Here is a 26544-nt window from a genome sequence, read left to right as displayed (position 1 = left end):
TCTTTCACCAAAACATGAAAGTGGGTTTAAGACCTACATATATTACGGGCCAGAAACACTTTAAGGTTCATTTTTCATAATGCAAATCAGTGTTTCTGGTTAATTAATTACTAGAAAGATTTAAAAGTTAAGGATGAAAAGAGTTAACAAATCAACACCCTTAATAGGAGAACATGAACAAAGCTTTTCATTTATATATATATTTTTTCATACATATATACAAAATATATATAAGTGATTATGAGTGTGTTTTACTAATGCCACAGAGCTCCTGGCAAAGTTGACAAGTTCTAACCTGCTTTAAAAATTACTGTTCACTGCCTCATCCCAATCTAACTTTATTTAATGTTACTGTTTTGAATAAACCTACAAAAACAAAACCCCCAGAGCAAATTCTTCTACATTTCAATATCCTGCCTACTTACAAGAGCGGAAGAGTCAAACAGAGCAGGGGAAAAAACGTGACGTGCACAACCTTGATCCAAAACACTGCTCGTCGTAGTCTAATTTTAGGCCTAACCATTTTGATTGTCTTTTTACAGAGGTTTAAAAAGAAAACAAAAAACTATAGATCACTTGTAAAATAAAACAGATAATTATACCAGTGGGAGTTAGCACTATTTATCAAGGAGGAAAGAAATCACGCTCGCACTGCCCAGAGAATTCCCATTAAAGATAAGATACAAGGACTGGTAGTACAACTCCACAACGACTAGCGACAATGGCAATTACTTTCCACTCTTCAGTTCTTGGATGACTCTATCTTTAAAGAATTAGTCAAAAGGTTGAGTCCACTGAGGAATATTCGGCAACATGTTGTGTATGTTGTTTGAAAGAAAGCCAAACATGGTGAAAGCCAACCTTCACCTAAGTTACCTAAAGAAGCAAATATTCACCTCCTGGCTGAAGATCAAACAGGAATCACGAGAAGATCCGAAAGTTCTGTTCTTAAGCGGAGGCCCTCAAACCCTCGGAAAACTATTCGTTTCTACTAACGCGGAATATGGAAGAGATCACAGATTGCAGTTTAGAAAACAGTAAAGGGATCCTAGACAATATGCCTAAGCAAAGAAACTGGGATGACCAGAGAGACAGCAAGGAGGGGCTAGGATTCTGTAACAGACGAAAAAATCGAGGAACAAAACCCGCAACGTTCTGCACAACACAAAAGTAAATGGAGAAAAGGAGGTTGGAAACGCGATGGAAGGGAGATCAACAGGGCAGAGACTGTGGCGCGACAGGGTTCAGGGTAGGGCCGGGTCCAGGAAGAGTTAGACCTCACCAGCCCAGCAAGCTTCCCATTTCAGGCTACAGTCGGGGAAGAAAACAGCCGGAGGGCGCAGACAATGAGCCACCGCCCCAAGAGTTGCGGCTCCAGGCACGCAGGTGGCGGCTTCCCGGCCCCGCGCGGGGCAGGTTAGCTGCCCCGGGCCGCTCGCGCCGGCCAGGCCGCGGAGAAGGAAGAAGGAAGAAGAGCGACGGCCCGCGTCCCGGCCTGTCTGCACACTTACCCCAGGCGAGGAAAGGTCCCCGCCCCAGCGAGGAGCCTCCGGCCGAGCTCCCGGCGAGCTCAGGAGCCGCCCCGAGCAAGCGCGCGACACGGGGCGGGGAGGGGAGGGAAAGGGAAGCGGGGCGGGAAGAGGAACCGCGCTGGAACGTAGCTGCTGTTATTGCTAGGCCGGGCGGCAGCCGAGCCCCGCGGGCGCCGGGAAGGGAGGGTAGGGAGCCTTCGGCAATGGCGACGGCCCAGGCCAGAGGGGAAGCGGAACAACCGCCGCCGCTGCGCGTGGCCACAACCCTAGGGGAGGGCTACGGCGCGGAGCGGGGAGGGGTGGGGCCGAAGCCGGGAGCTCCACGGGGCGGAGACGGGCACCGCCTCCCAGTGGGCGGGCTCACGCGGGGCCCGCTGGGAGTTGTAGTTTGGAGGTGTGTACCACTTATCTCCGCCACCCCCCAGCCCCGTACCCCCCAACCCCCCGCCTTTTTTGGGTATTCTTTATATTGAGAGACACCGCCACTTCCTCATGTAATTCAGCATTGCCTCCAGTCAGGTCTGTGGCCAACCAATGATGCTGAAAGACGATTCCTGTTATATGAACCTGCTCTAGGATACGTGTTCCTGGGAATTCATCCACTATCCATTTTGCTTTTTACCTACAGCTCTTAATATACTTTGGTGCTAAATTAAGCCCCACCTCCTTGCAAATTAAGGCCTCTATGTTTTATCCATGGAGGAGTTCATTAATGTATTCACTAATTCTACAAATATTTCAGTGTCTAATATGTACCAGACACTGCTGGGTATATCAGGGATACAAGGGTGAATACAAGTCGCTTTGTCTTTGTGGAACTTACAAATATGAAAATACAATAATTAAAATAGTGATATCTGGTATGAGGGAAAAACTAGGATGATTACTTTGGATAAGGTGGCCAGGGAAGGCATCTTTAATGAGGTGACATTTAAGCTGAGAACAGAAAGAGAGAGCCATGAGAAGCTCCCAGGAGCATTACAGACAGAAGGAGGAAGAAAAGAACTTGCTAAGGTCAGTTAAGAAGGCCTGTGTAACTGCAGTTTAGTGCAAGAAGAGTAGCATAGTGGGAAAAAACACTAGAGAAGACAAGATTCAGGTCAGGAAGGATCTTAAATGACACGGTAAGGAGGTTGGACTTTATTCCAAGAAGTTATTAAAGAGTTGTAAGTAAGGAAGTGATGTTACCTGGTTTACACTTTAAGATCACTAGAGGGCTTCCCTGGTGGCACAGTGGTTAAGAATCTGCCTGCCAATGCAAGGGACACAGGTTTGAGCCCTGGCCGGGGAAGATCCCACATGCCACGGAGCAACTAAGCTCGTGCTCCACAACTACTGAGCCTGAGCTCTAGAGCCTGCAAGCCACAACTACTGAGCCCACGTGCCACAGCTACTGAAGCCTGCAAGCCTAGAGCCTGTGCTCCGCAACAAGAGGAGCCACGACAATGAGAAGCCCGCGCACTGCAACAAAGAGTAGCCCCTGCTCACCGCAACTACAGAAAGCCCGCGCACAGCAACAAAGACCCAACACAGCCAAAAATAAATAAATAAAGTTATTAAAAAAAAAAAAAAAGATCACTAGATTGCTACATGGAGAATGGAGTATTGAGATGCAAGAATAGAAGGGAATAAACTAGGGAGGCATTAATCATGACTGATGCTAGAGCAATAGCCGTGGAAGTGCAGATAGGTAGTAGCCAGGCTGTTCTTACTGACAGATGTAGAGCGAAAAACTCAATTGATATGGAGAGTACGAGAGAAGGGATTCAAGGAGCAATGTGGCACACCATTAGGTAACTTGAAAAACAGTCCCACTATTAAACACACAAAATGCTGGATAAAATAGAACATCCTTTCAAAGGCATAACTAAGCTTTCAAGGAAGAAAGAGGAATACATCTGATAGTCTTCCAAACTCCACATTCAACCCAAAGGGGGGAGCAAGAAACCAGAGTAGTAACCAGGTCAGTGAAGCCTATTGTGTTGTGTTGTGTTGAAAGAACCTACTTATCTCAGAAAAATCTATGGTTTTACTGGCTGCACATGAGACAAGAGACCAAAGACAAGGCCTTGGGCCTATAGAAGGTGTTGGGATTATAATCCTGCACAAGGCTGGAAAACTCAAAGGGCTATACCCTCTAAGAATACACTGGAAAAAAAAAATTCCCTGGACCAACCCAGGGCGATATGCAGATACTTGTAAGTTTTAGCCTGGACTTTGGCATCGAGGGGAAAAAAACTTTCCCTTTAGAATTCATAACCACAAACTTTCCCTCACATGGGTTTGAAAGTTCAAATTTATAGTACCTACACTGCCCAGGAAACTTAGTCAAGAAAATGTCCCAGGCTGGTAATGCTTGGAGAACTGGAAGAAACAAACACAAATCTTCACTGCACAGGTTCACTCTCAACACAGGACTGAAAGGATTTCCACAGACAAACAGGCTATCAAAAGTTAAACATGAGCACCCAAAATATAATACATCTGAGAAAATAAGCCAGAAGTGAATCACCAGAAACCATAAACAGAATAATGAAGCCCATGAACTTTAGATATTGGAATTATTGATTACAGAATATAAAATAAGTTTATTAAAATGATTAAGCAAAGTAAGACAGAATACTATTTTTAAACAAGAAACAAGATAATATTTTTTTTAAATGACCAAGCAGCTTTGAGAAGGAGCCAAGTAGAACTTCTAGAAATAAAGAATATAATAACTGAAACCAAAGCCAATGTTTGGGTTAAATAGATTACACACAGTTGAAGAGAGAATTAATAAACTGGAAGACAGATCAAAAGAAATTACTGACAGCAGCCCAAAGACAGAGGAAATATGAAAGAAAGACTGAGAGACATGGGGATAGATTATGAAGGTATACCATTTGCCTAACGAGAAATTCAGGAGAGTAAAAAGAGAAAACAAAAGAGGTAGTATATGATGAGAATGGCTAAGAATTTTCCAGAATTGATTAAAGACAAGAACCTTCAGATTCAGGAAGCAAAGTGAATCCCAAACAGGATAAGTAAAGGAAATCTTCTCAAACACATCAAAGTGAAACTGCAGAATACCAAAGATAAAGAAAGCAGAAAAAAAAGACACCGCTACAAAGAAACAACTATTAAATTTAGCATAGATTTCTCGACTGCAACAATGTGTGCCATCTGACAATGGAAAAATATTTTCAAACTACCAAGAGAAAATAACTAAACTAAGAAGTATATATCTTGCTAAATTATCAGTAATAAGAGTGAGGGTGAAATAAAGATATCATCAAGCAAAAACAGAGATGTTATCAACCACAGAGACCTACTAAAGGAACATCTTAAAAAGATATACTTCAGGAGGAAGGTAATCCCAGAAGTAAGGTCTGAGGTGCAAGAAATCAGATAGGCAGTTAAACCTACCATCCTATCACTGACTAGGACAATTCTCTATATTATTTCATTCTCTCACAGCCTACTAAACCCTATATTCAACTACCTGCCGGTAGTATATTTTGTAAGTTTGATGGATAATACAGGTAGGTGTTAGTCACCTCACCCTAAGTTCTTTATCTCCATATCATATCAATTAGTATCAATCATCAAAATATAGGTGAGTAGCATGAGATGAATAGACTATGTGACTAGAGTAATCCTTAAACTCATTATATTCTGAAATCATTAGAGCAGAAATATATCAATATTTTCTCAGTTCCCAAGTCACGTATGTACTATCCTCCATGAGATCTAGCTAAATAATCTAAGTTCCTAGTAGAGTGGCTGAGATACACACACACACACACACACACACACACACACACACAACAATCTCTACCCCACCACCACCCTTAGTTGAGTCTCTGTTATTTTCATTCAAAGAACATTACATGATACTTTAAGAAAAATAAACCATAAAAGTGGAACAAATACTGGAACACAATGACCAGCAGAACAATACCCATTTTCTTGGCTACAAACAAAAAAGACCATACACAGAATTACAAAACTGATTTAAAAAATAAAGTGCTTATTCATTTCTTAAGTATCCAAAGAAGATAATACAAAGAGTTCAAAACCAGAAATGCTCTGTTATATTAAAAGTGATGTCATCTGCAAGCATTTATCAGGCAAGAAAAGTCATATCAAAGTATCTTCACTCACATTCACATTTTTATTACATTTCTGAATACCTGTATAAATGAGAAAATGGCTGAATCATGTTCCAAGCCACAATCTCAAATATTAACTTGAAAACATTTAAATACTGAGGAACTTGGCTTCGATGTACAAAAGAAAATACACACACACACACACTTAAGAGGTTAAATAGTACCGTGTTCCCCCACCTGACTAACCATATTCCAAAATGTTGTTGATGTTACTGAATCTTTACTGACATATAATTCTATTTCAAGCCACTATATTAATCTCACTGTGAAAAAAAGATATGGAATTCTGTCTTATAAGAAAATACTAAACAGCTATGAAACAAGACTGGGTTGAAATTTTCATCATTTTAAAGATCTCTAATATTTCTGCTTTATGGCATTGGGTTGCCTTTCTCAATACATAAGTTCTCAAACACATCTTAAAAAAGAACCGTTATTAGTAGGTCAAGCTATATGTGCCAAATTATGAAAGATTTATTCCATAAAAACACCAGAGTGTTTTAGGAAATTAACCAGTGATAGCATATATAAAGTACATCATATCCCATTATGCCACAGAAAACAAACAATGCCAACAAACCCCAGTTTTTTGGCTTCTGTTTTGGAACATGCTTGCCCTTTTATTTTTTAATTAGCTTACGGCATTTACTTTATTTTCTAATTTTTACAAAGAAAAACAGTAAATCAAGACCTTCTGTTATTTAAAAAATCGCCCGAAGATTCAACAAAGTTTTGTAACTGTACAACTTAATAAAATATACTCTTTAATCTTAATTTCATCAAGCCCTTTGCCAATTCATATATTCAAAAGCAGTATTATAAAGTAGAAAAGGAGAATGGAAATGCTTTAAGGAAAAATCAATTTTGATATTAATAATTTCTTAGCTGTCCTACTTTAATGATTTTCTTTTGAAACACTGGATAAATTAATATTCTCATAAAATTAACATTTAAATAAACTCTGATTCATCCAAATTAATCTTATTCATAACAATTTTCTCAATTTTTAGCGATAATTTGTCTCTAATACATAAAGTACTCATTTATAACACAAATGAAGATAAAGTCACTTCTCACAAGATAAATATTAATTTAACAGAATTAAGTTTCCTCTATTGGTACTTGATGCTTGAGGATTATGAGAGGTCTACACAACAGAGCACTGAATTTTGAAATTAGCTGAGAATCATCCAGAATTTCCTCTAGTAAATATAATATTAGCCATAAATGAAGACGAAAGACAAAAGTAATGACGTAATTCTAGAACACTTCTAGTCGCAAATGAATAGGTCTTATTTAGGTTTATGGAAAGCATTTAACTACATAAAACTCATAGGGAAAAATGGCCATATTTGAAAACAGCCACAAGGATTAAAGTAGAACACAAGATGGTAATAAACAGAGTCACAGAACATACTAAAGAGGTATGTATGGTCAGTCCCACTGGAACCTGTAGATTCGCATTCTTATATACCTAGGGAGAGAGATGGATAGAGAAGTTAAAGACATTTAAGATCAATGTCCTAAGGTGAAACCACTACTTCTTTGATTTTTAATTTTAACTTTTTCTTTTTTCTTTTAAATATCTTTCAGCCATTGCTATACTACATATAACATTATTATTTGAATGATTCTTTTAAATTCAACATTTCAGTTAATGTGACAGAATCAGACTCAATCCCCACAATAATTCTTAAATTCTCATTAGCTTTGACTTTTTCTGCTTTTTACAGAGTTGAGTATATTGTTTAAAAATACTGGCTATATCCTAATGTCACCTCTGTAATCAATATAAACACTTACTTCCTCTTACTATGTTTCATATTAGAATACAGAATTATCTAGAAGTTGAAGCCCTAAAGGAAAAACATTAAAACAACAATAAAACTAAAGGATCCATTCATTCCTGTTTTGCTGTTTCTCTCCTCAAACAGCTTTTAAAAGTTTGTTAGGACTTCCCTGGTGGCTCAGTGATTAAGAATCCGCCTGCCAATGCAGGGGACATGGGTTCTATCCCTGGTCCAGGAAGATCCCACATGCCGCAGAGCAACTAAGCCCGTGTGCCACAACTACCGAGCCTGCGCTCTAGAGCCCGCACACCGCGACTACTGAACCCATGCGCCGCAACTACTGAAGTCCACGCACTGTAGGGCCCACGTGCTGCAACTACTGAGCCTGCATGCTGCAACTACTGAAGCCCGCACGCCTAGAGCCTTGCTCTGCAACAAGAGAAGACACCGCAATGAGAAGCCTGTGCACCGCAACGAAGAGTAGTCCCCGCTCGCCGCAACTAGAGAAAGACCACGTGCAGCAACGAAGACCCAATGCAGCCAAAAATTTTTTTAAAAGTTTGTTATTCACAAATTACACAATTGAATGTGTCCTTTACTGTTTTTAAAACATCCAAGTAGTTGCAATACTGACTAGCAATACAAAAGTTCTCCTATGTTCAACTTGGTTTCTATTTTCTATTTGGTTTTGAAGATAAAGGGATTCAATTAGAAACTCTGGGAAATTTTATGGTTTAAAAATAGGTTTTGAAAAACATTAAAATTTAGGTAACTTGGGAATTCTTTTATTTTTGGTTTCTTTTTATAAATGCATGGATTACACTTTCACATTCAAAAAAGAAGTTACCAACACAATCTGTAACAAAGTACCATCTAAAATTATCTTTCAAATAATGGCATTTTAAAACAAGCCTTAGTACAGATCACCATCTTAGTAATGGTCACCTATTTTTCTGGTATATATAAACAAGAAATGTAACAAAGAAAAAAATCAAAGTACTTAATTACGACCTCCTATTTCAAGTTACATGGTCTTAAAGAGAACTGAATTTAAAATGTTTTAATAGAGTGATTATTTATTGTGTAGCAATGCACACCACGAATTTTTTAAACCAATACATCATAAATAGTATAAATATTAATCATACTCTTCATTCACATAAGAAAATCAAATGTAATTCTCCAGATGTATTTTAGAGTTTGAAAAAAATTCAGGTACTCTATGGCAATAGAAATCTCAAAAGCAAATTTATGTTGCATAAGATATTAGCACAATCATACATCTTTCCAACTGTCTGTTCAAAGAAGGTTCTCCAATACAAAATAATAGGCTTTGCAGTAGGTCTTCACTGTCAGTAGTGGTTTTCTGAGTTAGCTGGTAGACATACTTCTAAGCAACTACAAGGAAAACACTTCAAATCTAAATATCCACACATATGAACAAATCTGCTTTATGTTTATCTGATTGACAGTTATGTTGTCTGCTAGTTTAAATTTTTAAATATTTTTTACTTTTGTTGCAAACTCATTTGACTCCTTGTAAAAATAAATTGTAAAAATAATGACACAGATTGTGGCATTCAACCAAAGAAAACAGGTCTTAAAGAGAATTAGGAACAAAGAGAAATTCAGATACTACAAGCATCAGTTAAAAGGCAGCTCTTAAAAGAGTAACAAAAGAACAGAAAAAAAGAGGGAAAGAAAAGAGATATGTTGTACAAAGACTTACCAGTCTGAGAGGAAAGTAGACTATGTTAGCTCAAGAGGGTAAGTAGAAAACTATAGACTCCTTAGACAAAGCCAGTGTTAATGAAGTACTAATACTTACCTAATTTAATAACTGAAAACAAGTTGGGAGGTTAAAACGCTAAAAATGGCCTGAAGCAGCCTAGATTTAGATTTATAATAACAATACAACTGTCTAGAAACTTAACCACAGTAGAAATGATACAACTTTAGAGTTTTACTTTCCTTTTTTCACTTTTTCTGTGTACTATAATGAAGTCAACTAATTCATTTTGTTGCTCAAAAATTAATAAAAAGTTCTAAATAAAGTGAAGTTTTATTGATTAAAATCAGATGGACACACCATTGTTTTTCTTTACCATTCCACACTTTTAAAAAGCACATCAGCTATACTTAAGCTCTGCATCAATGAGGCATTGGGACTAACTCTAAATCCCCACCCCCCAAATTAAATGATTCTATGACTGTTGCCATTAGTAACAAAGAAACAACATTAAAAACAAACAAAAAAACAGCTTTCTATGATAGAATATAAAATGCTAATCCCTTAAACGTGGCAGAAACATTATAGAAAGAGTTTTATATGAGGTCGCATGACCTAAAACAACATAAAATATTAACTTACTGATTTATATTTCATATTGTTCCATTGGCAGTTATCCTTACTGTTCAAAGCACAAGGAGCTGTCACTTCTGACTGAGCCCAGCATTTCAAAATCGGAAACTCTGAGAAAAAGTGGTAGAACACCATATCAGAAAACTGATCTGGACTAGAGGCTAGGCCAGTCTTTCATGTTGGGATATGAGTATTCAAATATTTTAATACACAATGTACATGATTTGGACCCAACTATCATGTGCTGTTTTATTTTAACAGCCTGTTCTAAATGGATGCCTAGGAAATTATAAAATTACAAAGACTGTATAGAAGTTGAGCATGACTTCTTAACAAATCCCACTACACCAGGGGCCATTTTTTTTTTTAACTTAAACTTTTTTTGAAGTATAACATATCTCAGGAAAATGAACAGATCCTAAACCTACAACTTGATAAATTTCCGTAGAAAAAATACACTCGTGTAAAGAACTCTCAGACCAAAAAAACGAACAATTCCAGAACCCCAGGTGCTCTCTTGGGAGGGGGCACTTTTCCAAAGTTTATTTAGGGTAAGTAAAAGGTACCATGAAAAGAAACAGAAAACTAGGTTGGATAAACAAAGCTAACACAGTTGAATACTTTTTAAGTTTTCTCATCATGAAATATATGATGACAGCAAATGTATGATTAAAAACTTTCTATCTGCCAATCGTTAGTAACAGTGCTACTGACTTCTGTTTGGAGACACAAAGAACCAAAATCTGAAAGGGGCTTCTTAAAGTCTTGATTGTAGGAAGACTGAAAATGATAAGAGCATAGTTTTTTAATTTACCCAAATTCACACATAGGGACTTCCCTGGTGGTGCAGTGGTTAAGAATCCACCTGCCAATGCAGGGGACACGGGTTCGAGCTCTGGCCCAGGAAGATCCCACATGCTGCGGAGCAACTAAGCCCATGCGCCACAACTACTGAGCCTGAGCTCTAGAGCCCGCGAGCCACAACTACTGAAGCCCTCGTGCCTACAGCCCGTGCTCTGCAACAAAGAGAAGCCACCGCACTGAGAAGCCGGCGCTCCGCAACGAAGAGTAGCCCCCACTCGCCACAACTAGAGAAAGCCCGCATGCAGCAACAAAGACCCAACGCAGCCAAAAAAAAAAAATCCACACATAAAAGCAGAAAGAACAATCACACACAAACCCAATAACTCATAGACAACTTTTACAACAAAACTAGGTGACAAAGTATCCCCCCTAAACACCAAAGTACATGTGAGTGGACACAGAGCACTAACAGCTACAAATCCTGCAGTATCAGTATGAAGAAACAGAAAGCAGCAAAGGAGTAATAAGGATCAATGGCTGAAAAAAGAAACAACCAGACATTATATGCCCACTCATAAAAGAACACAGCACCACCTATAGTCTTGCCAAAAGAATCAAACCTGAATCTGATCACACCTCTCGAGCCAGCTGCCAATTTCCAAGTAATAAAGAAGTCAGATGAACTAATAAGTATAATCACCCAAACCCCAACAATGATAGGGTCTCAAATGACCCCGGTTCTTCAACAGATAAATTTTTTTTTAAAGGAGATAGAGGGGAAATCTGTAAATTAAGAGACTTAATGGAAATAACATTTTTTTTAAATGGCAAGACTAAGCTACAGCGTCTAAGAATGCTCACTTGAGAGATAAAAGTATAAAGAAACATAAGGAAGTGATTAAAAGTCAGGAGAGTGGGTTACTCTTACAGGAAAGGAGATTGGGACAGGACACGTGGGGCTCCTGCGAGGGCAGCTGGCAAAGTTCTGTTTCTTGACCTGGGTGGTAGTTACATGGGTATTTGCCTTCTAATAAGTCACTAAACTATATATTTGTGAAGTTTTCTATATCTGTGCTTTATTTTACAATCAAAAAGTTTAAAAGAAAGAAAAAAGAAACATGATTTTGTCATCACCGTCCTTGACTTCAGACTTACCACTATACCTTTAATTTTATTTTCAACTCTCCAAAAAGACTTGCAATCCTTACCTTGGTCACAATACATCAATAAATCTGGGTTATTGAGCACAATAAAGGTTTCTCCATCTTTACTATGTGGCCGATGATAGCGATAATGCACAGGCAAAAAAGCTTGAAAACAATCAATGCACTGTGAATCCTGTCTGGCATAAATGAGAACTTCAGACTCCTTGGACAAATAGTTGGGAGCCTCTATATTAAAATTTTCTGAAACCATCACTGCCTGTCAAAAAGAAAACAAATATTAGTCCAGAAGAAATGAATGAGGAAGATTAAAAAAAAATAAAACCATAAGATTGTTATATAGATGAACAAAAATGTCAAAACACCCCCCTTATAAACAATTTCCATTCCCCTTCCATCCTCAATTTTAAGTAGAAAACACAAGATGTGATGTGTGTTTAATAGACATTTACTAAAAGTAAACTGAGGAAATTATACTCTGGGGTGTGAAATTTCCCCATAATAAAAATTTCTATGTAATTTCCTTATCAACCTTTGTTTAGGTAACTACACAGGTACCAAGAAAAGAAATTTCATGAATAAATATAGCATTATTCAATAAGTATGAAAACTATGACAAAAACAGTTAACCCAGTATTGGGTTAAAATGATTGGTGTCATTCTGCTAATTTCCTGTTCTTCACAGAAGTAAGATGGTAGTGAGTAAGATAGAGCACTGCGGTCAGAAAGTCTAAGCAAAGGTCAGCACTCTTTCCATACTGGGCATAAAAAGTTAATGGAAAAAATGGTAAATGATTCTTTTAAAAAATAATATGGTAAAAAACATTTTAAAGTAAGTATTCTACACCAAAAGTAAAACTGCACATGTGGCAGAAATTAGCCCTAACTTACAAACGTATCCATATACACATACATACATATTTATGTATGAAACCACACATATATACATATGCACACACATACAAATGTATATCAACATTATATACATAATCTGTGTTCGTGTGTGTGTGTGTATGCATACACACACGCAAGTTTTCTCTAGATTCTTTATGGAAAGAGAAAAAACCAGCATTAACTTCTACCCACCACAGCGAGCATTCTAATTCTTCTATTTGACAGTGATACCAAGTGCTATATTTTCACATGTTGTTTCTTCTCTGTTCATCACAGGAGTAACAGAACTTATTGGCAAAGGTCAAGGAATTATATAATCTTGAGTCATAAGGAACCTAGAGGTAATCAAGTTAAACCACTGTTCCAATGAGGGTATTTATCAAGTATCCAGCCACTATTTTAATGCTTTCAATGACTGGAAGGGAGTTCATTATTTTGAATCATCTCACTTTATGTACTGTTAAAATTATTCCTTTTTTATTAGTAGAAACTTGATGCTCTGACCCATAATAATTCACCAATTGTCGATACTTACAATATTTGCAATAAATATGTCCTCTGTATTACTAAGGGTCCCTTATACATCAGAAGGCAACCACACTGCCTCCACTAAGTTTTCTCCTACCCAAAGAAATATGCAGTTTTCTTGGTTTCTCATGACATGGTTTCTAAACCATTCATCTTATCAGTTGCCTTCCAAAATACTCAGAGAAAATAGTAGCGACACTACCTTCTTCAGCAAAAATTGCATTAGCTTTTTTTTTTGTTTCAGTTTCTAGGTGTAAAAATTGCATTAGCTTTTTAGCAGCCTCATTTCAGTGTGACACATATCTATATACTATCTCTCTATATATTATTTTTTAAAATTAATAGATTTCATTTTTTAGAGCAGTTTTAGTTTTACAGAAAAACTGAGCAAAAAATAACAGCATTCCCACATACTCCCCACAGCTCCCACACACACTCAGAGTTTTTTCTATTATTAACAACAGTTTGGTACATTTGTTACAACTGATGAACATTATTATTAACTAAAGTCCATAGTTTAAGTTAGGGTTCACTCTTTACATTGTATATTCTATGGATTTTTCACAAATGTAAAATGACACGTATCCATCATTACAGTATCCTACAGAATAGTTTCACTGACCCTGTGCTCTGCCTATTCATCCTTATATTTTTCATTTGAACTTTTTGCACAAAACTTTAAATAACTCCCATCCTATTTTTTCGAGTAATTGATGTTTTACTAATTAAATGCAGGGCTTTATATCTCTCTCTATTAAATTTATCTTTCTGGCTACAGTCCATTTTTTCTATGCTGTTGAGATTTAATTGAAATCCCAATCTGTCAACCAGCATTTATGTAACATTTATGAACTTGATAACTGTGTCTTCTGTATTTTTATCTAAGGATAAAAATGTTGACCAGGAGGATCACAAGAGCAAACCCCTAAGGAATTTTACTAGAGACCTCCTGCTAGAAATTTATTAATGAACTCTCTTTGGGTACAACTAGTTACAAATCAAAATAACACATAAGCCCAAATTTTCTATCTTGCCAACACAGATCACAAGATAATAAAGATAACTTTCTTTGAGTACTTAGGTATTTCACTAAGTGGTTTATATATGTTATCTCCTTTAATTTTCACAAGAACCCTATCAGGTAGGAACTCTTAGCCCCATTATATAAATGAGCAAACAAAGTATCAGGGTGGATAAACAATATACTGTAGCTAGTAAGTAAAGGAGACAAGATTCAAAGCCAGGTCAAACTGACTCTCCTATTCAATTAGGTTAAATAATATAAAATAGCCCATGTTTATCTAATTGAAAATTAAGTGTAATAAGTAGAACTAACATAAAGTATATTCCTGATTGTGCTATTTAGAATTTATGATGGTACTATGATCTTCAGCTTCTCTAATTATTGAGCTGTTTTGTTTATTTTTGTTTGTTTATTGCTTATTTTTCCATAGAAATAAAAATATGGTCACTTGCCAAAAACTGAGAATATTTTTAATATGAATTTAAGCTGGGATATAATGAAAATGAGGCAAATTGCTACACATGGCATTCTGGTCTTCAGGTAGGGCCCTGTTGGTCAAAGGATTATTTGATGATGGTTCAAAAAATTTTACTCTGGGTATCTGAATCTCAAAAATCAGCCTTATAGGGGTTTTCTTTTGCAAGTAATGAAAATATCTGGAATTAGATAGTGGTGATGGTTGTACAACCTTATGAATATACTAAAAACTACTAAATAACACATTTCCAAAGGGTGAATTTTATGTCATGTGAATTATGTCTCAAAATTTTAAATGGGGATAATTTCTTTTTAATGAACTTCAACAGAGACCCAAATCCATTTTAAACCAAGATCAAATAAGAACCAGCAGAAGCTAGTCCACAAACAACAGTCTGAGGTCCTGGAGCTGACTCAGGAGTTTAGGCTATGAATTTCTTGACACCTAGCTACAATAGGGAAGAGGGGGAAATGTACAAGTAGGTACACCAATTGACAGGTGATCAAAATCTCAAAAGAGGGGCTTCTCTGGTGGCGCAGTGGTTGAGAATCTGCCTGCCAATGCAGGGGACACGGGTTCGAGCCCTGGTCTGGCAAGATCCCACATGCCACGGAGCGACTAGGCCCGTGATCCACAATTGCTGAGCCTGTGCGTCTGGAGCCTGTGCTCCGCAACAAGAGAGGCCGCAATAGTGAGAGGCCCGCGCACCGCGATGAAGAGTGGCCCCCACTCGCCGCAACTAGAGAAAGCCCTCGCACAGAAACGAAGACCCAACACAGCCATAAATAAATAAATAAATAAATAAATAAATAAAATTAAAAAAAAAAAAAAAAAAAAGACCTATGCCCTCAGCAACAGCTTACCATGTGCTGTTGCTGGGATGTTTGTACTTTAAAAAAAAAAAAAAAAAAAAAAAATCTCAAAAGAGAGTTACAGGTATGTGTATCACTTCAGATTCCAAATAATAGAGAAATATTTTTGAAAATCATAACCTGACAATCAAAAGTGATCTAGACAATAGTTGGAAGCTGGTAAATCTCCCAAACACGTGCCAAACCATCAGTGCAACCCCAAAAAGTCCAGTGACTCTACGCTGATCCACAAAAGTCAGAATTCATTGTTCCACTTTCACCATGATAAAACAATGGCAATAGAATGTTATCAAGAAATTGAAATTATAGGGGCTTCCCTGGTGGCACAGTGGTTGAGAGTCTGCTTGCTAATGCAGGGGACACGGGTTCGAGCCCTGGTCTGGGAAGATCCCACATGCCACGGAGCAACTAGGCCCGTGAGCCACAACTACTGAGCCTGCGCGTCTGGAGCCTGTGCTCCACTACAAGAGAGGCCACGAAAGTGAGAGGCCCGCGCACCGTGATGAAGAGTGGCCCCCGCTTGCCGCAACTAGAGAAAGCCCTCGCACAGAAACGAAGACCCAACACAGCCAAAAATAAATAAATAAATAAATAAATAAATAAAATAAAAAAAGAAATTGAAATTATGTAACAAAAATTAATCCTAGAGCAACATGCACTGGTTAACAGACATGGACCTATACTTTTTCATGACAACACTCAACTACACGTGTCATAAACCACCAGAGCAAAGTTAAATGAATTAAGCTATAAAACTTTTGTACCATATCTGTAACATTCAACAGATCTTTCTCTCATAGGCTACAGCTCTTTCAAAACAACCCAAAACATTCCCCAATTAAGACACAGTAATTGGTATCTTTGAATAACTTGTATAATCTAAAAATGTAAAACTTTATAAAAATGAAATGTACAATACTTTTCTGACACAGGATGTTAATTCTAACAGTACTTATTTTTTTTATAATCAGTCTGGCTAAGGGTCTATCAATTTTATCCCTCTTAAAGAACAAGTTTTTAGTTTCACTGGCTCTCCCTATTGTGTTTCTGTTTTCTAGTTCATTAATTTCTGCTATGACCTTCACTATTTACATTCTTCTACTTTGGTTTCATGTGCTCTTCTTTTCATAGATTAAGGAGGCTTAGCTGAAAACACTGACTGAGACCTCTCTTCTTTCTAAAATAGGCATTTTAGTGCTACAAATTTCCCCCTAAATACAGCTTTAGCAGTACCCCATTAGTTCTGATATTTTGTGTTTTCATTTCCATTCAGTTCAAAATTCTTTATTTCCCTTTTGATTTCTCCTTTGACCATGGATTACTTAGAAGTATGCTAATTAGTTCCCAAATGTTTGAGGGTTTTCTAGAGATCTTTCTGTTCTTTATAATTTAATTCCTTTGTAGTCAGAGAATATTCTTTGGACATCTTGAATTCTTCTAAATTTATTGAGGCTTGTTTTATGGCCTAGAGTGATCTATCTTGGTAAATATTCCATGTACACCTAAAAAAGAACGTGTATTCTATTGTTGTCAGGTGGAGTGTTCCATGAATGCTAATTAGGTCAAGTTGGTTGATAGTTTTGTTCAAATCTTCCACATCCTTATCAACTTTCTGTCTACTTATTATGTCAATTATTGAGAGAAGGGTACCGAAATCTCCAACTATAACTGTGGATTCATCTATTTCACCTTACAGTTCTACCAGTTTTTCTTTGTGCATTTTGAATCTCTGTTATTAGTGGCATAAACGTTTAGGATTATTATTATTCCTTCTGATTAGTTGATCCCTTTATCAAAATGACCCTCCTTAGCACTGGTGATAGTCTTGGCTCTGAAATCCCTTTGCCTAATATTAATATAGCCACTTCAGCTTTCTTTTGATCAGTGTGAGCATGTTCTATCTTTTGTTTTAAATTTTAAAGTTCATTTCTTGTATGCAACATACAGTTGGGTCTTGCTTTCTTATCCAATCTGAAAATCTCTGCCTTTCAATGGAGATATTTAGACATTTACACTTAATATGATTATTGATATGGTTAAGTTCAATTCATCTTGTTCTCTATATCTTACATCTATTTTTTGTTCCTTTTATCTTCTTTCTCTGCCTTCTTTCCGAGTGACTCAATGTTTTTTATAGTTCCATTTAATCCGCTTTGCTGGCATATTAACTACAACTTTTTATTTTGTTATTTTTGTGGTTACTTTAGGGTTTATAGTAAACATCTTTAATGTAGCAGAGTCTACCTTCAAGTGATATTAAACTACCTTACATTTAGTAAAACAACCTTACAAAAGTGTATTTCATTTTTCACTTCCCAACTTTTGTGATAGTGCTATCATACATTTTATTCTTAGACATGGTTAAGAATGGCTACACTACATTGTTATTATTTTTTGTCAATTATCTTGGAAAAATTTAAATAATAAGAGAAAAAAGTCATATTTACCCATGTAGTTATCATTTCAAGTGCCAGTCTTTCCTTGGTGTACATATAGATTTCATTTGGTATCATTTTCCTTCTGCCTGAAGGACCTCTTCTAACATTTCTTGTATTGGAGGTCTGATGGTAATGAATTCTTTCAGCCTGTACCTCTGAAAAAGTCTTTATTTCACCTTCACCTTGAAAGGTATTTTCACTGGCTACAGAATTCTAAATTCACAGGTTTTTTCTTTCAATAAAGATGATGCTACTCCATTTTCTTGTTTGCATTATTTTTGGCAAGAAATCTGCTGTTATTCTTATCTTTGGTCCTCTGTATTTTACATGTGTTTTTTTCATCTTGATGCTTTTAAGATTTTCTCATTATCATTGTTTTAAACAATTTGATTATCATGTACCTTGGTGTAGTTTCCTTCATATTTCTTGTACTTGAGCATCGTAGATATGTGGGTTTATAGTTTTCATCAAATTTGAAAATTTCTTAGCCATTATTTCTTTTTTTCTGGCTGTGTTGGGTCTTAGTTGCAACACACCAGATCTTCACTGTGGCATGTAGGATCTTTCGTTATGGCACGCAGGCTCTTCATTGCAGCACGCAGGCTTCTCTCTAGTTGCGGCGCATGAGTTCCAGAGTGCATGGGCTCTTTAGTTGTGGCATGCGGGCTCTAGAGAGCATGGGCTCTATAGTTTGTGGCACACGGGCTCTCTAGTTGAGGCACGCAGGCTCACCAGTTATGGTGCACGGGCTTAGTTGTCCCGTGGCCTGTGGGATCTTAGTTCCCGAATCAGGGATTGAACCCGCATCCCCTGCATTGGAAGGAAGATTCTTAACCACTGGACCACCAGGGAAGTCCCTCAGCCATTATTTCTCCAAATATTTTTTCCATCTCCATCTCTTTCCTCTCTCCTTGTGGATTCCCATTACACCTCCCCCCCAGCTTTATTGAGATATAATTGACATACAACATTGTGTAGGTTTAAGGTGTACAACATGAAGATCTGATATATGTATATATTACAAAATGATTACCATAATAAGATTAGTTAACACATCCATCACCTCACATAATTACCTTTATGTGTGTGTGTGTGTGTGTGTGTGTGTGTGTGAGGTGAGTACTTTTAAAGTATACTCTCTTAGCAAGTTTCAAGTATACAATACAGTATCGTTAACTATAGTCACCATGCTGTACATTAGATTTTCACAACTTACTCCTCTTATAACTGGAAGTTTGTACTCTTTGACTACCCATTTTTCCCACATTCTCACCCCTGGCAACCAACAATCTACTCTCTGTTTCTGAGTTCAGTTTTTCTTAGATTCCACATATAAGTGAGATCATACAATATTTGTCTTTCTCTGACTTATTTTACCTAGGATAATGCCCTCACAATTCATGTGTTTTGTTGCAAATGGCAGGATTTTCTTTTTTATGGCTGAATAGCATTCCACTGTGTGTCTGTGTGTATGTACACATATTTATGTGTATATACACATATATATACACACATACACACACATGTATATACACATTTATATATAGCTCTCATTTTCATATCTATCTCTCTGACATTTCTTTGTCTGTTCATCCACTGATGGACGCCTAGGTTGTTTCCATACCCTGGCTATTGTAAACAGTGCTGCAATGAGTGCAGGGGTGCAGACATCTCTTGGAAGCAGCCCAGTTTCACTTATGGTGGGGGCCACTTGAAGTTGTCCCATAACTCACTAATGCTCTACTCACTTCTTACATTTCTTTTTTTATCTCTTTTATATTTTTGGTAGTTTCTATTGCTATGATTTCAAGTTCATTAATCTTTTCTTCTGCATTGATCTGCCATTAAGTTCATCCAGAATATTTTCCATCTCACACTTTGTAGTCTTAATCTTTAAAAGGTCAACTGTCCTTTCATATATCTTCCATTTCTCTACTTACCTTTTTGAACATATGGAATACAGTTATAATAACTATTTTCTTGGCCTGTTAATTCTAATATCTGGGTCAGTTCTGCATCAGTTTTGACTGATTCATTTATCTCCTCATTACAGGTCATATTTTCCCACATCCTTGCATCCTTGCAAACTTTTTATTAGAGTCAAGACATTTTGATCTTTTTGGGTGCTAGATATTTCTGCATTCCTATAAATATTCTTGAGCTTTGTTTGGAATGCAGTAAATATACTTGCAACAGTTTGATTTTTGGAAGGTCTTCGTTTTGAAATTTGTTAAGCAGGACTGAAGCAATGTGCAGTCTAGGGCTTAGTATTCCCCACTACTGAGTAAAAGTTCTTCTGTTTAATCTATCCAATGCCCAGTGAATTACGAGGATTTTCCTAGTCTGGTTGTTGGGAACAGGCACTACAACTGAGCCGGTGTGAGACACTGTTACCTCTAATTTTTTCATATGGTTCTTTTCCCAGCATCAAGCAGTTTCCTCACATGCATGCATTAATTAATACTCAACTACGTACTTGAGGGGAACCTCTATGGATCTCTGCAGTTTGTCTCTTTGCAGATCTCTCCTCTCTGGTACACTGTCTAGTGAATTCTAGTGACTTTGGTCTTTCCCAAATCTTACCTTTATCTCCTCAACTCAAGAAGTTCACCAGGCTCTGCTTGGGTTCACCCTCCCTGTACTACAGCCTGAAAACTCTCATGCAAAAAGCTAGGACAACTGAAGGGCTAACCTTATTTATTTCCCACCTCTAAGATATCACTGCCTTCACTGCCTGATATTCAATTATTTTTTCCATTATTTCATATATTTTGTCTATTTCTTGGTTGTTTAAGTGGGAAAGTAAATCTGGTCCCTGTTCTCCAACTTGGCCAAGGCAGAAGTCTGAACACATTTTGATTGAGTGAAACTTACGATTCCAAAAACACAGTTTTCCAGAACACAGGAAGAAATGGTGACTGGGGGTTAAAAAATAGGTGGAAGCTTATCATGTATACATTTTTACACCCCCTGAATTTTGAATCATGAGAATGTAATTACCTACTCAAAAACAAACTTAATAAAACAGGTGAAGAAATTGGCCTAAACCACAATTAGAAATAAACTGCCATCATAAATGACTCCAAGCGTATCCATTTTGCCTTTTAAAAATTCATATATAGATTATAATCCTATGAACTAAGACAGTGTTCCCCAAAATTTCTTAATAGGAATCACTTGAGTCATTAACAGATTTGGGGGTCCAATATGAACTGCTGAATTAAACTTTCCCAGGCAGACAATAACCTGCATGGGTGATTCTTATCAAAGTTAGCGAAACCCTCAGCTAAGGAGTAAGATTTATTTCCCAAAAGAACGACAACTTTGCAATTAGACAATCCTGGATTCATTTCTTGGCTTTTCCATTTGCCTATGTGATCCTGGATAAGTTATTTGGCCTCTCTGTGCCTGTTTCCTTATCTATAAAATGCAATCGTTCCAAGGTTGTTATAAGATTAATCTATGTAAAGGGTGTGGGACATAATCTTTCTTATAATGCTTAATTTTACCTTGCTTCCTTTAAAAAAAAAAGAAGATATCTGTCATACAGATATCCAATAAATATTTGTTTCGTTTCCTCCCATACCCAAATTATACAGGTGCTGGGGTATATGTCAATTTAACAAAGTTGCTGTTGAAGCAGTATTTATTAACCATTAATCTTCTCAAAGAGAAGCTTTAATAACATCAGTTTAGTTGGCTTATTACTGACAAGTATGACAGGTATCACTCACTTTTTAAAGAATACTCCCGTCCTATCTTTAAAAGGTTACTTTATACACTTTAAAAAAATCAATACAAAAGTACTACAATGTTGTCTTACCTATTTTGCCTTAATCCAAATTATAGCATCCCTACAATAATTTCTCTCTCAAAAAAACCCCTCTAACACTTGTACCTCTGTTATGTTTCTCTCTCGTAATGAAGACAACTCATACGGATCCACAAAAAGTCCTGTCGGGATGTACTGTTTAATTAAGAGTCGGCAGGTCTGTAAGTCCTCAATGCTCTCTCCAAATTTCACTTTTATTAACAGGTCTCTGTAAGACAAGTATGTTTAAAGTAAATATCTACATTCATTTTTTAAATGAGCTAGTATAACGTTATATTCAAGTTAGTAGAAATACTATATTTCAAATTAGTTTTTCAAAACAAGATTATACCAAGTCAAATGAAATATTTATATCACATCAGAACCACTCATTAGATCTTTCATAAATTCATGTCATAAGCCATAATATAGTATTAGTGTGAAAACAGACAAAGATCAATGGAAAGGGATGGAGTCCAGAAACAGACACACACTTTTTAAAATAAAGGTGCCAATATAATTTGATGGGGATAAGATTGTCTTTTCAGGGCTTCCCTGGTGGCGCAGTGGTTGAGAATCTGCCTGCCAATGCAGGGGACACGGGTTCGAGCCCTGGTCTGGGAAGATCCCACATGTCGTGGAGCAACTGGGCCCATGAGCCACTATTACTGAGCCTGCGTGTCTGGAGCCTGTGCTCCGCAACAAGAGAGGCAGCGATAGTGAGAGGCCCGCGCACCGCGATGAAGAGTGGCCCCCGCTTGCCACAACTAGAGAAAGCCCTAGCACAGAAACGAAGACCCAACACAGCCATAAATAAATTAATTAATTAATTTTTTAAAAAAAATTAGAATTAAAAAAAAAAGTTTAAAAAAAAAAGAAAAAGATTGTCTTTTCAGCAAATGGTACTGTAACAACTGTGTATCTATATAGAAAAAACTGAATCTTGACCTCTACCTCATACCATACTACAAATATTAATTTGAAATAGATTATAAACCTAAATGTATAATTGTCCCGGCATTCTGTCTGGAGGCCCATTCTGGACCAAGCGCAGGGAAGAAGATCCAAAGCACGGTGGTTTTGCTTAAGTGAGAAAACAGAGACAGAAGATAAGGGAGGCTTAAGTAGCTAGAAGTCACAGTGCTGTTCCAGAAAGGAAGGAACTTCATAGAAAGAGTTCTAGAAGTCTGAAATGGAGTCCTCTTGAGTTTTTGTTGAATACTAAAATAAGCATGAGTAAGATGTAACTCCACAAGACGAGACAAAGAATTACAAGGGAAGTGAAAGATGAGAAATTCTGAAATTTCGCACAGGGTGGGGAGACACTGCATTCCAACCAACCGAAGGTAGAGACCAAAGGGTTCAGCAGAGATTCCCATAGAGATAGAAATAGAATGGTGGTTGCCTGGGGCAGGGGGGGAAGAATGGGGAGTTATTGTTAAGAGGCACAGAGTTTCAGTTTTGCAACATGAAGAGATTTATGGATGGATAGTGGTGATGGTAACACAACAATGGGAATGTCCTTAATGCCACTGAAGTGTACAATTAAAAACGGTTAAGATGGCAAATTTTATGTTACGGACATTTTACCACAATTTAAGTAAATAATAATGTAAAAAATATATGACTGGCTGTTCAGAGCAAAAGTAACAACAATATATGGTAGTGTTTATAACATAAGCAAAACATGTAAAGTTAATAAACGTATGGCAAGAATAGCATAAAGGGGAGGAGAAAGAAGTGAACTATCCTAAGATTCATACATTATTCATGGTATACAATAATATTATTTGAAGGTAGACTATGATAAGTTAAAATTGTAAACCCTAAAGCAAACAATTTTTTAAAAAGAGAGAGGTATAGTTAATAAGCCAAAAATGGAGATAAAATGGAATGATTAAAAAATATTCCATTTATCCAAAATAAGGCAGAAAAAAGAAAAAAGATTAGATGGGACAAATAGAAAAAAAGTAGCAAGATGGATAGATTTAAATCAAACCAACCAAATCTATATTTATATTAAAAGTAAATAGTCTAATCACTCCAATTAGAATGTAGAGATTGACAGACTGGATAAAATAGTAACACTTAACTATATGCTGTCTACAAGAAACGTTAAATATAAACACAGAGATAAAAGTAGAAAGATGGGGAAATGTATGCAAATGTTAATAACAATAAATATGGAGTGGCTATGTTAATACTTAAAAAGTGGACTTCAGGACAAGGAATACTGTCAGGGATAAAGAAGGACATTACACAAAAATAAAAGGGTCAATCATCAAGAAAATATAACAATCCTAAATGTACTTTATGCACCTAAAAACAGAGCTTCAAAGTATTCATGTATTTTACTTCTTAGCAAAAACTGGTTGAACTACAAGGATAAACAGACAAATCCACAATTAGAGAAAAAGATTTCGATGCCCTTCTCTCCGTAACGGATAGAACAAGTAGAGAGAAAATCAGTAAGGATACAGAAGGCATGAACAACCTTCAATTTAGTTGATCTGATTAACAATTACAGATCATACTCAGTGCATAAGAAAAACTATACGCTGGGCAATAAGTCTCTAGAAGTTTAAAAGAACTGAAATCATGCAGAATACGGTCTCTAACCACATGGAATTAAATTGGAAATCAATCGGAGGAGGAGACACCGCCTCCCCCAAAGCCACAGCTTCAGCTTCTCTCTTGTCCTTCGGGCTATACCTGGGATCCGCTGCCAGGTAGCTTCAGCCCCACAGCCCTGCATGTGTGGTCTCAGGTTTCTTCAGTTCCAGAAAGAGAAAAATTAACACCTTGCATCCTGGAAACTGATCTAAGAGACTGAAATTAGGGACTTCTTTCAAATTTAAACATGGCTAATCAAGGAGCAACAAGACCCAACGGGCCAAACACTGGAAATAAAATACAGTACGCTGGTACAAACTAGTACTTCTGGGAGAGCCTGCTGTTGGCAAATCAAACCTGGTGCTTCGTACTGTGAAGGACCACTTTCATGAATTTCAAGAGAGCACCACCGGGGCTGCTTTTTAAGCTGTGTGAAATATGGGACATGAGATACAGCTGGTCAAGAATGATGTCATAGCCTAGCACCGATGTACTACAGAGGACTACAGGCAGCCATTAGTTGCATATGATATCACAAATGAGGAGTCCTTTGCAAGAGCAAAAAACTGGGTTAAAGAACTTCAGAGGCAAGTGAGTCCTAACATAGTCATAGCTTTACCAGGAAACAAGGCCAACCTAGAATAAAAGGGCTGAGATTTCCAGGAAGCGCAGTCCTATGCAGATGACAAGTTATTCACGAAGACATCAGCTCAAACATCAATAAATGTAAATGAAATATTCATAGTAATAGCTAAAAAGCTGCCAAAGAATGAACTACAGAATCCAGGAGCAAATTCTGCCAGAGGAAGAGCAGCAGGCCTTAATGAACCCACACAGCCAACCAGGGGTCAGTGTTGTAGTTACTAGCCTACAGTTTGAACTAGGTAGAATATTCTTCTGCTTTCTAAATGTTAGCAGTAGAATTGGAGCGTTTAACAAGTTTAATATGACTTCCAAAAAGAAGAGACTTATAATAGAGTCAATTTTCTAATACAGAATTATTTTAAGTGTTTTGAACTTAATTTTTAATAACATGCATGTGTCCCTGACTAATGTTTCAGAAATAGAAGGAGAGAATGAGAGCTGTGTGTCCACTTATTTCATTGGAAGGTTAGGGGGAATCATTTCTCATCACCAGAGATATAGACAAATGACTGTCTGGACCGACAGTTAACCAGAACCCACAGTTCTATGAAAAAGATTTGGAACTCTTCAGAAACATTCTTTATTTAGAAGGAGGTTCTAAAGATACTTATACTTAGCTACAGTATTCAGGCTAACAGTAATTTCTCCTAGTATCTATATTTAAAGTGTACATTCCACATTTTAACAAATTATCCAAGAGAAAAGAGTCCCATATCTTCAAGGGAAAAAAAATGAACATCAGTAGCATCTAAACTATAGCTAGTCCTGTTATATTTTAAATGGGCTTAAAAAATCAAATGTAGGGACTTCCCTGGCGGCGCAATGGATGGGACACCACGCTCCCAATGCACGGGGCCTGGGTTCAATCCCTGGTCAGGGAACTAGATCCCACATGCATGCCGCAACTAAGAAGTTTGCATGCCACAACTGAGAAGCCCACGTGCCGCAACTAAGGAGCCTTTGAGCCGCAACTAAGGAGCCCGCCTGCAGGAACTAAGGCCCGGCACAACGAAATAAATAAATAAATAAATATATTTTAAAAAATCAAATGTAACCCCATCTTGTTTTAGGAATATGAAAAATGATAAGTGCATCTTGATCAACAGTGTTCCCTTCAAACATGTGAGCTTATCAACAAAAGTGAAACAAACCAGGTGTCTGTGATTCTGTTTAATCACTGCTGGTCATTATGTAGGTTTTGTTGTTTAGGGGCAAAGAAGGAGCTTTTGTCCCCGTTGGACATAATACAGTCAATACACTAACAATCATGTACATACAAACTTATTTTATTTTATTATTTATTTTTGGCTGCGTCGGGTCTTGGTTGTGGTGCACAGGCTCTTTGTTCAGCCCACGGGCTTCTCTCTAGTTGTGGCGTGTGGGTTTTCTCTTCTTTAGTTGTGGCATGCAGGCTCCAGGGCACGAGCTCAGTAGTT

At 37.2% G+C, this 26544-nt stretch overlaps 2 protein-coding genes and 1 pseudogene across 2 annotated transcripts in view; 1 reads left to right on the top strand and 2 right to left on the bottom strand.

The window, feature by feature from the left end:
- Nucleotides 1-1818, bottom strand: part of PAK2 (p21 (RAC1) activated kinase 2) — an 87297-nt gene extending 85479 nt beyond the window's left edge. The window contains exon 1 of the mRNA XM_061194314.1: nt 1512-1818. The gene's annotated coding sequence lies outside the window, so the exon portion shown is untranslated. The remainder of the gene's footprint in view (nt 1-1511) is intronic.
- A 4320-nt stretch (nt 1819-6138) lies between these two features.
- The window catches only part of PIGX (phosphatidylinositol glycan anchor biosynthesis class X), a 34219-nt gene continuing 13813 nt past the window's right edge, over nt 6139-26544 (bottom strand). The window contains exons 4-7 of the mRNA XM_061192739.1: nt 21938-22079; nt 11851-12064; nt 9848-9948; nt 6139-7160 (exon numbers count right to left, since the gene is read on the bottom strand). Of these exons, the coding sequence (XP_061048722.1) occupies nt 7017-7160; nt 9848-9948; nt 11851-12064; nt 21938-22079 (601 nt within the window). The 3' untranslated portion in view covers nt 6139-7016. The remainder of the gene's footprint in view (nt 7161-9847; nt 9949-11850; nt 12065-21937; nt 22080-26544) is intronic.
- On the top strand, nt 24711-25330 carry LOC133093773 (ras-related protein Rab-5A-like; annotated as a pseudogene).

This window comes from Eubalaena glacialis, chromosome 6, assembly GCF_028564815.1.
Source record: "Eubalaena glacialis isolate mEubGla1 chromosome 6, mEubGla1.1.hap2.+ XY, whole genome shotgun sequence".
Lineage (NCBI taxonomy): Eukaryota > Metazoa > Chordata > Mammalia > Artiodactyla > Balaenidae > Eubalaena > Eubalaena glacialis.
Note: the sequence above shows the minus strand (reverse complement) of the source record. Positions and strands in the feature narration are given on the sequence as shown.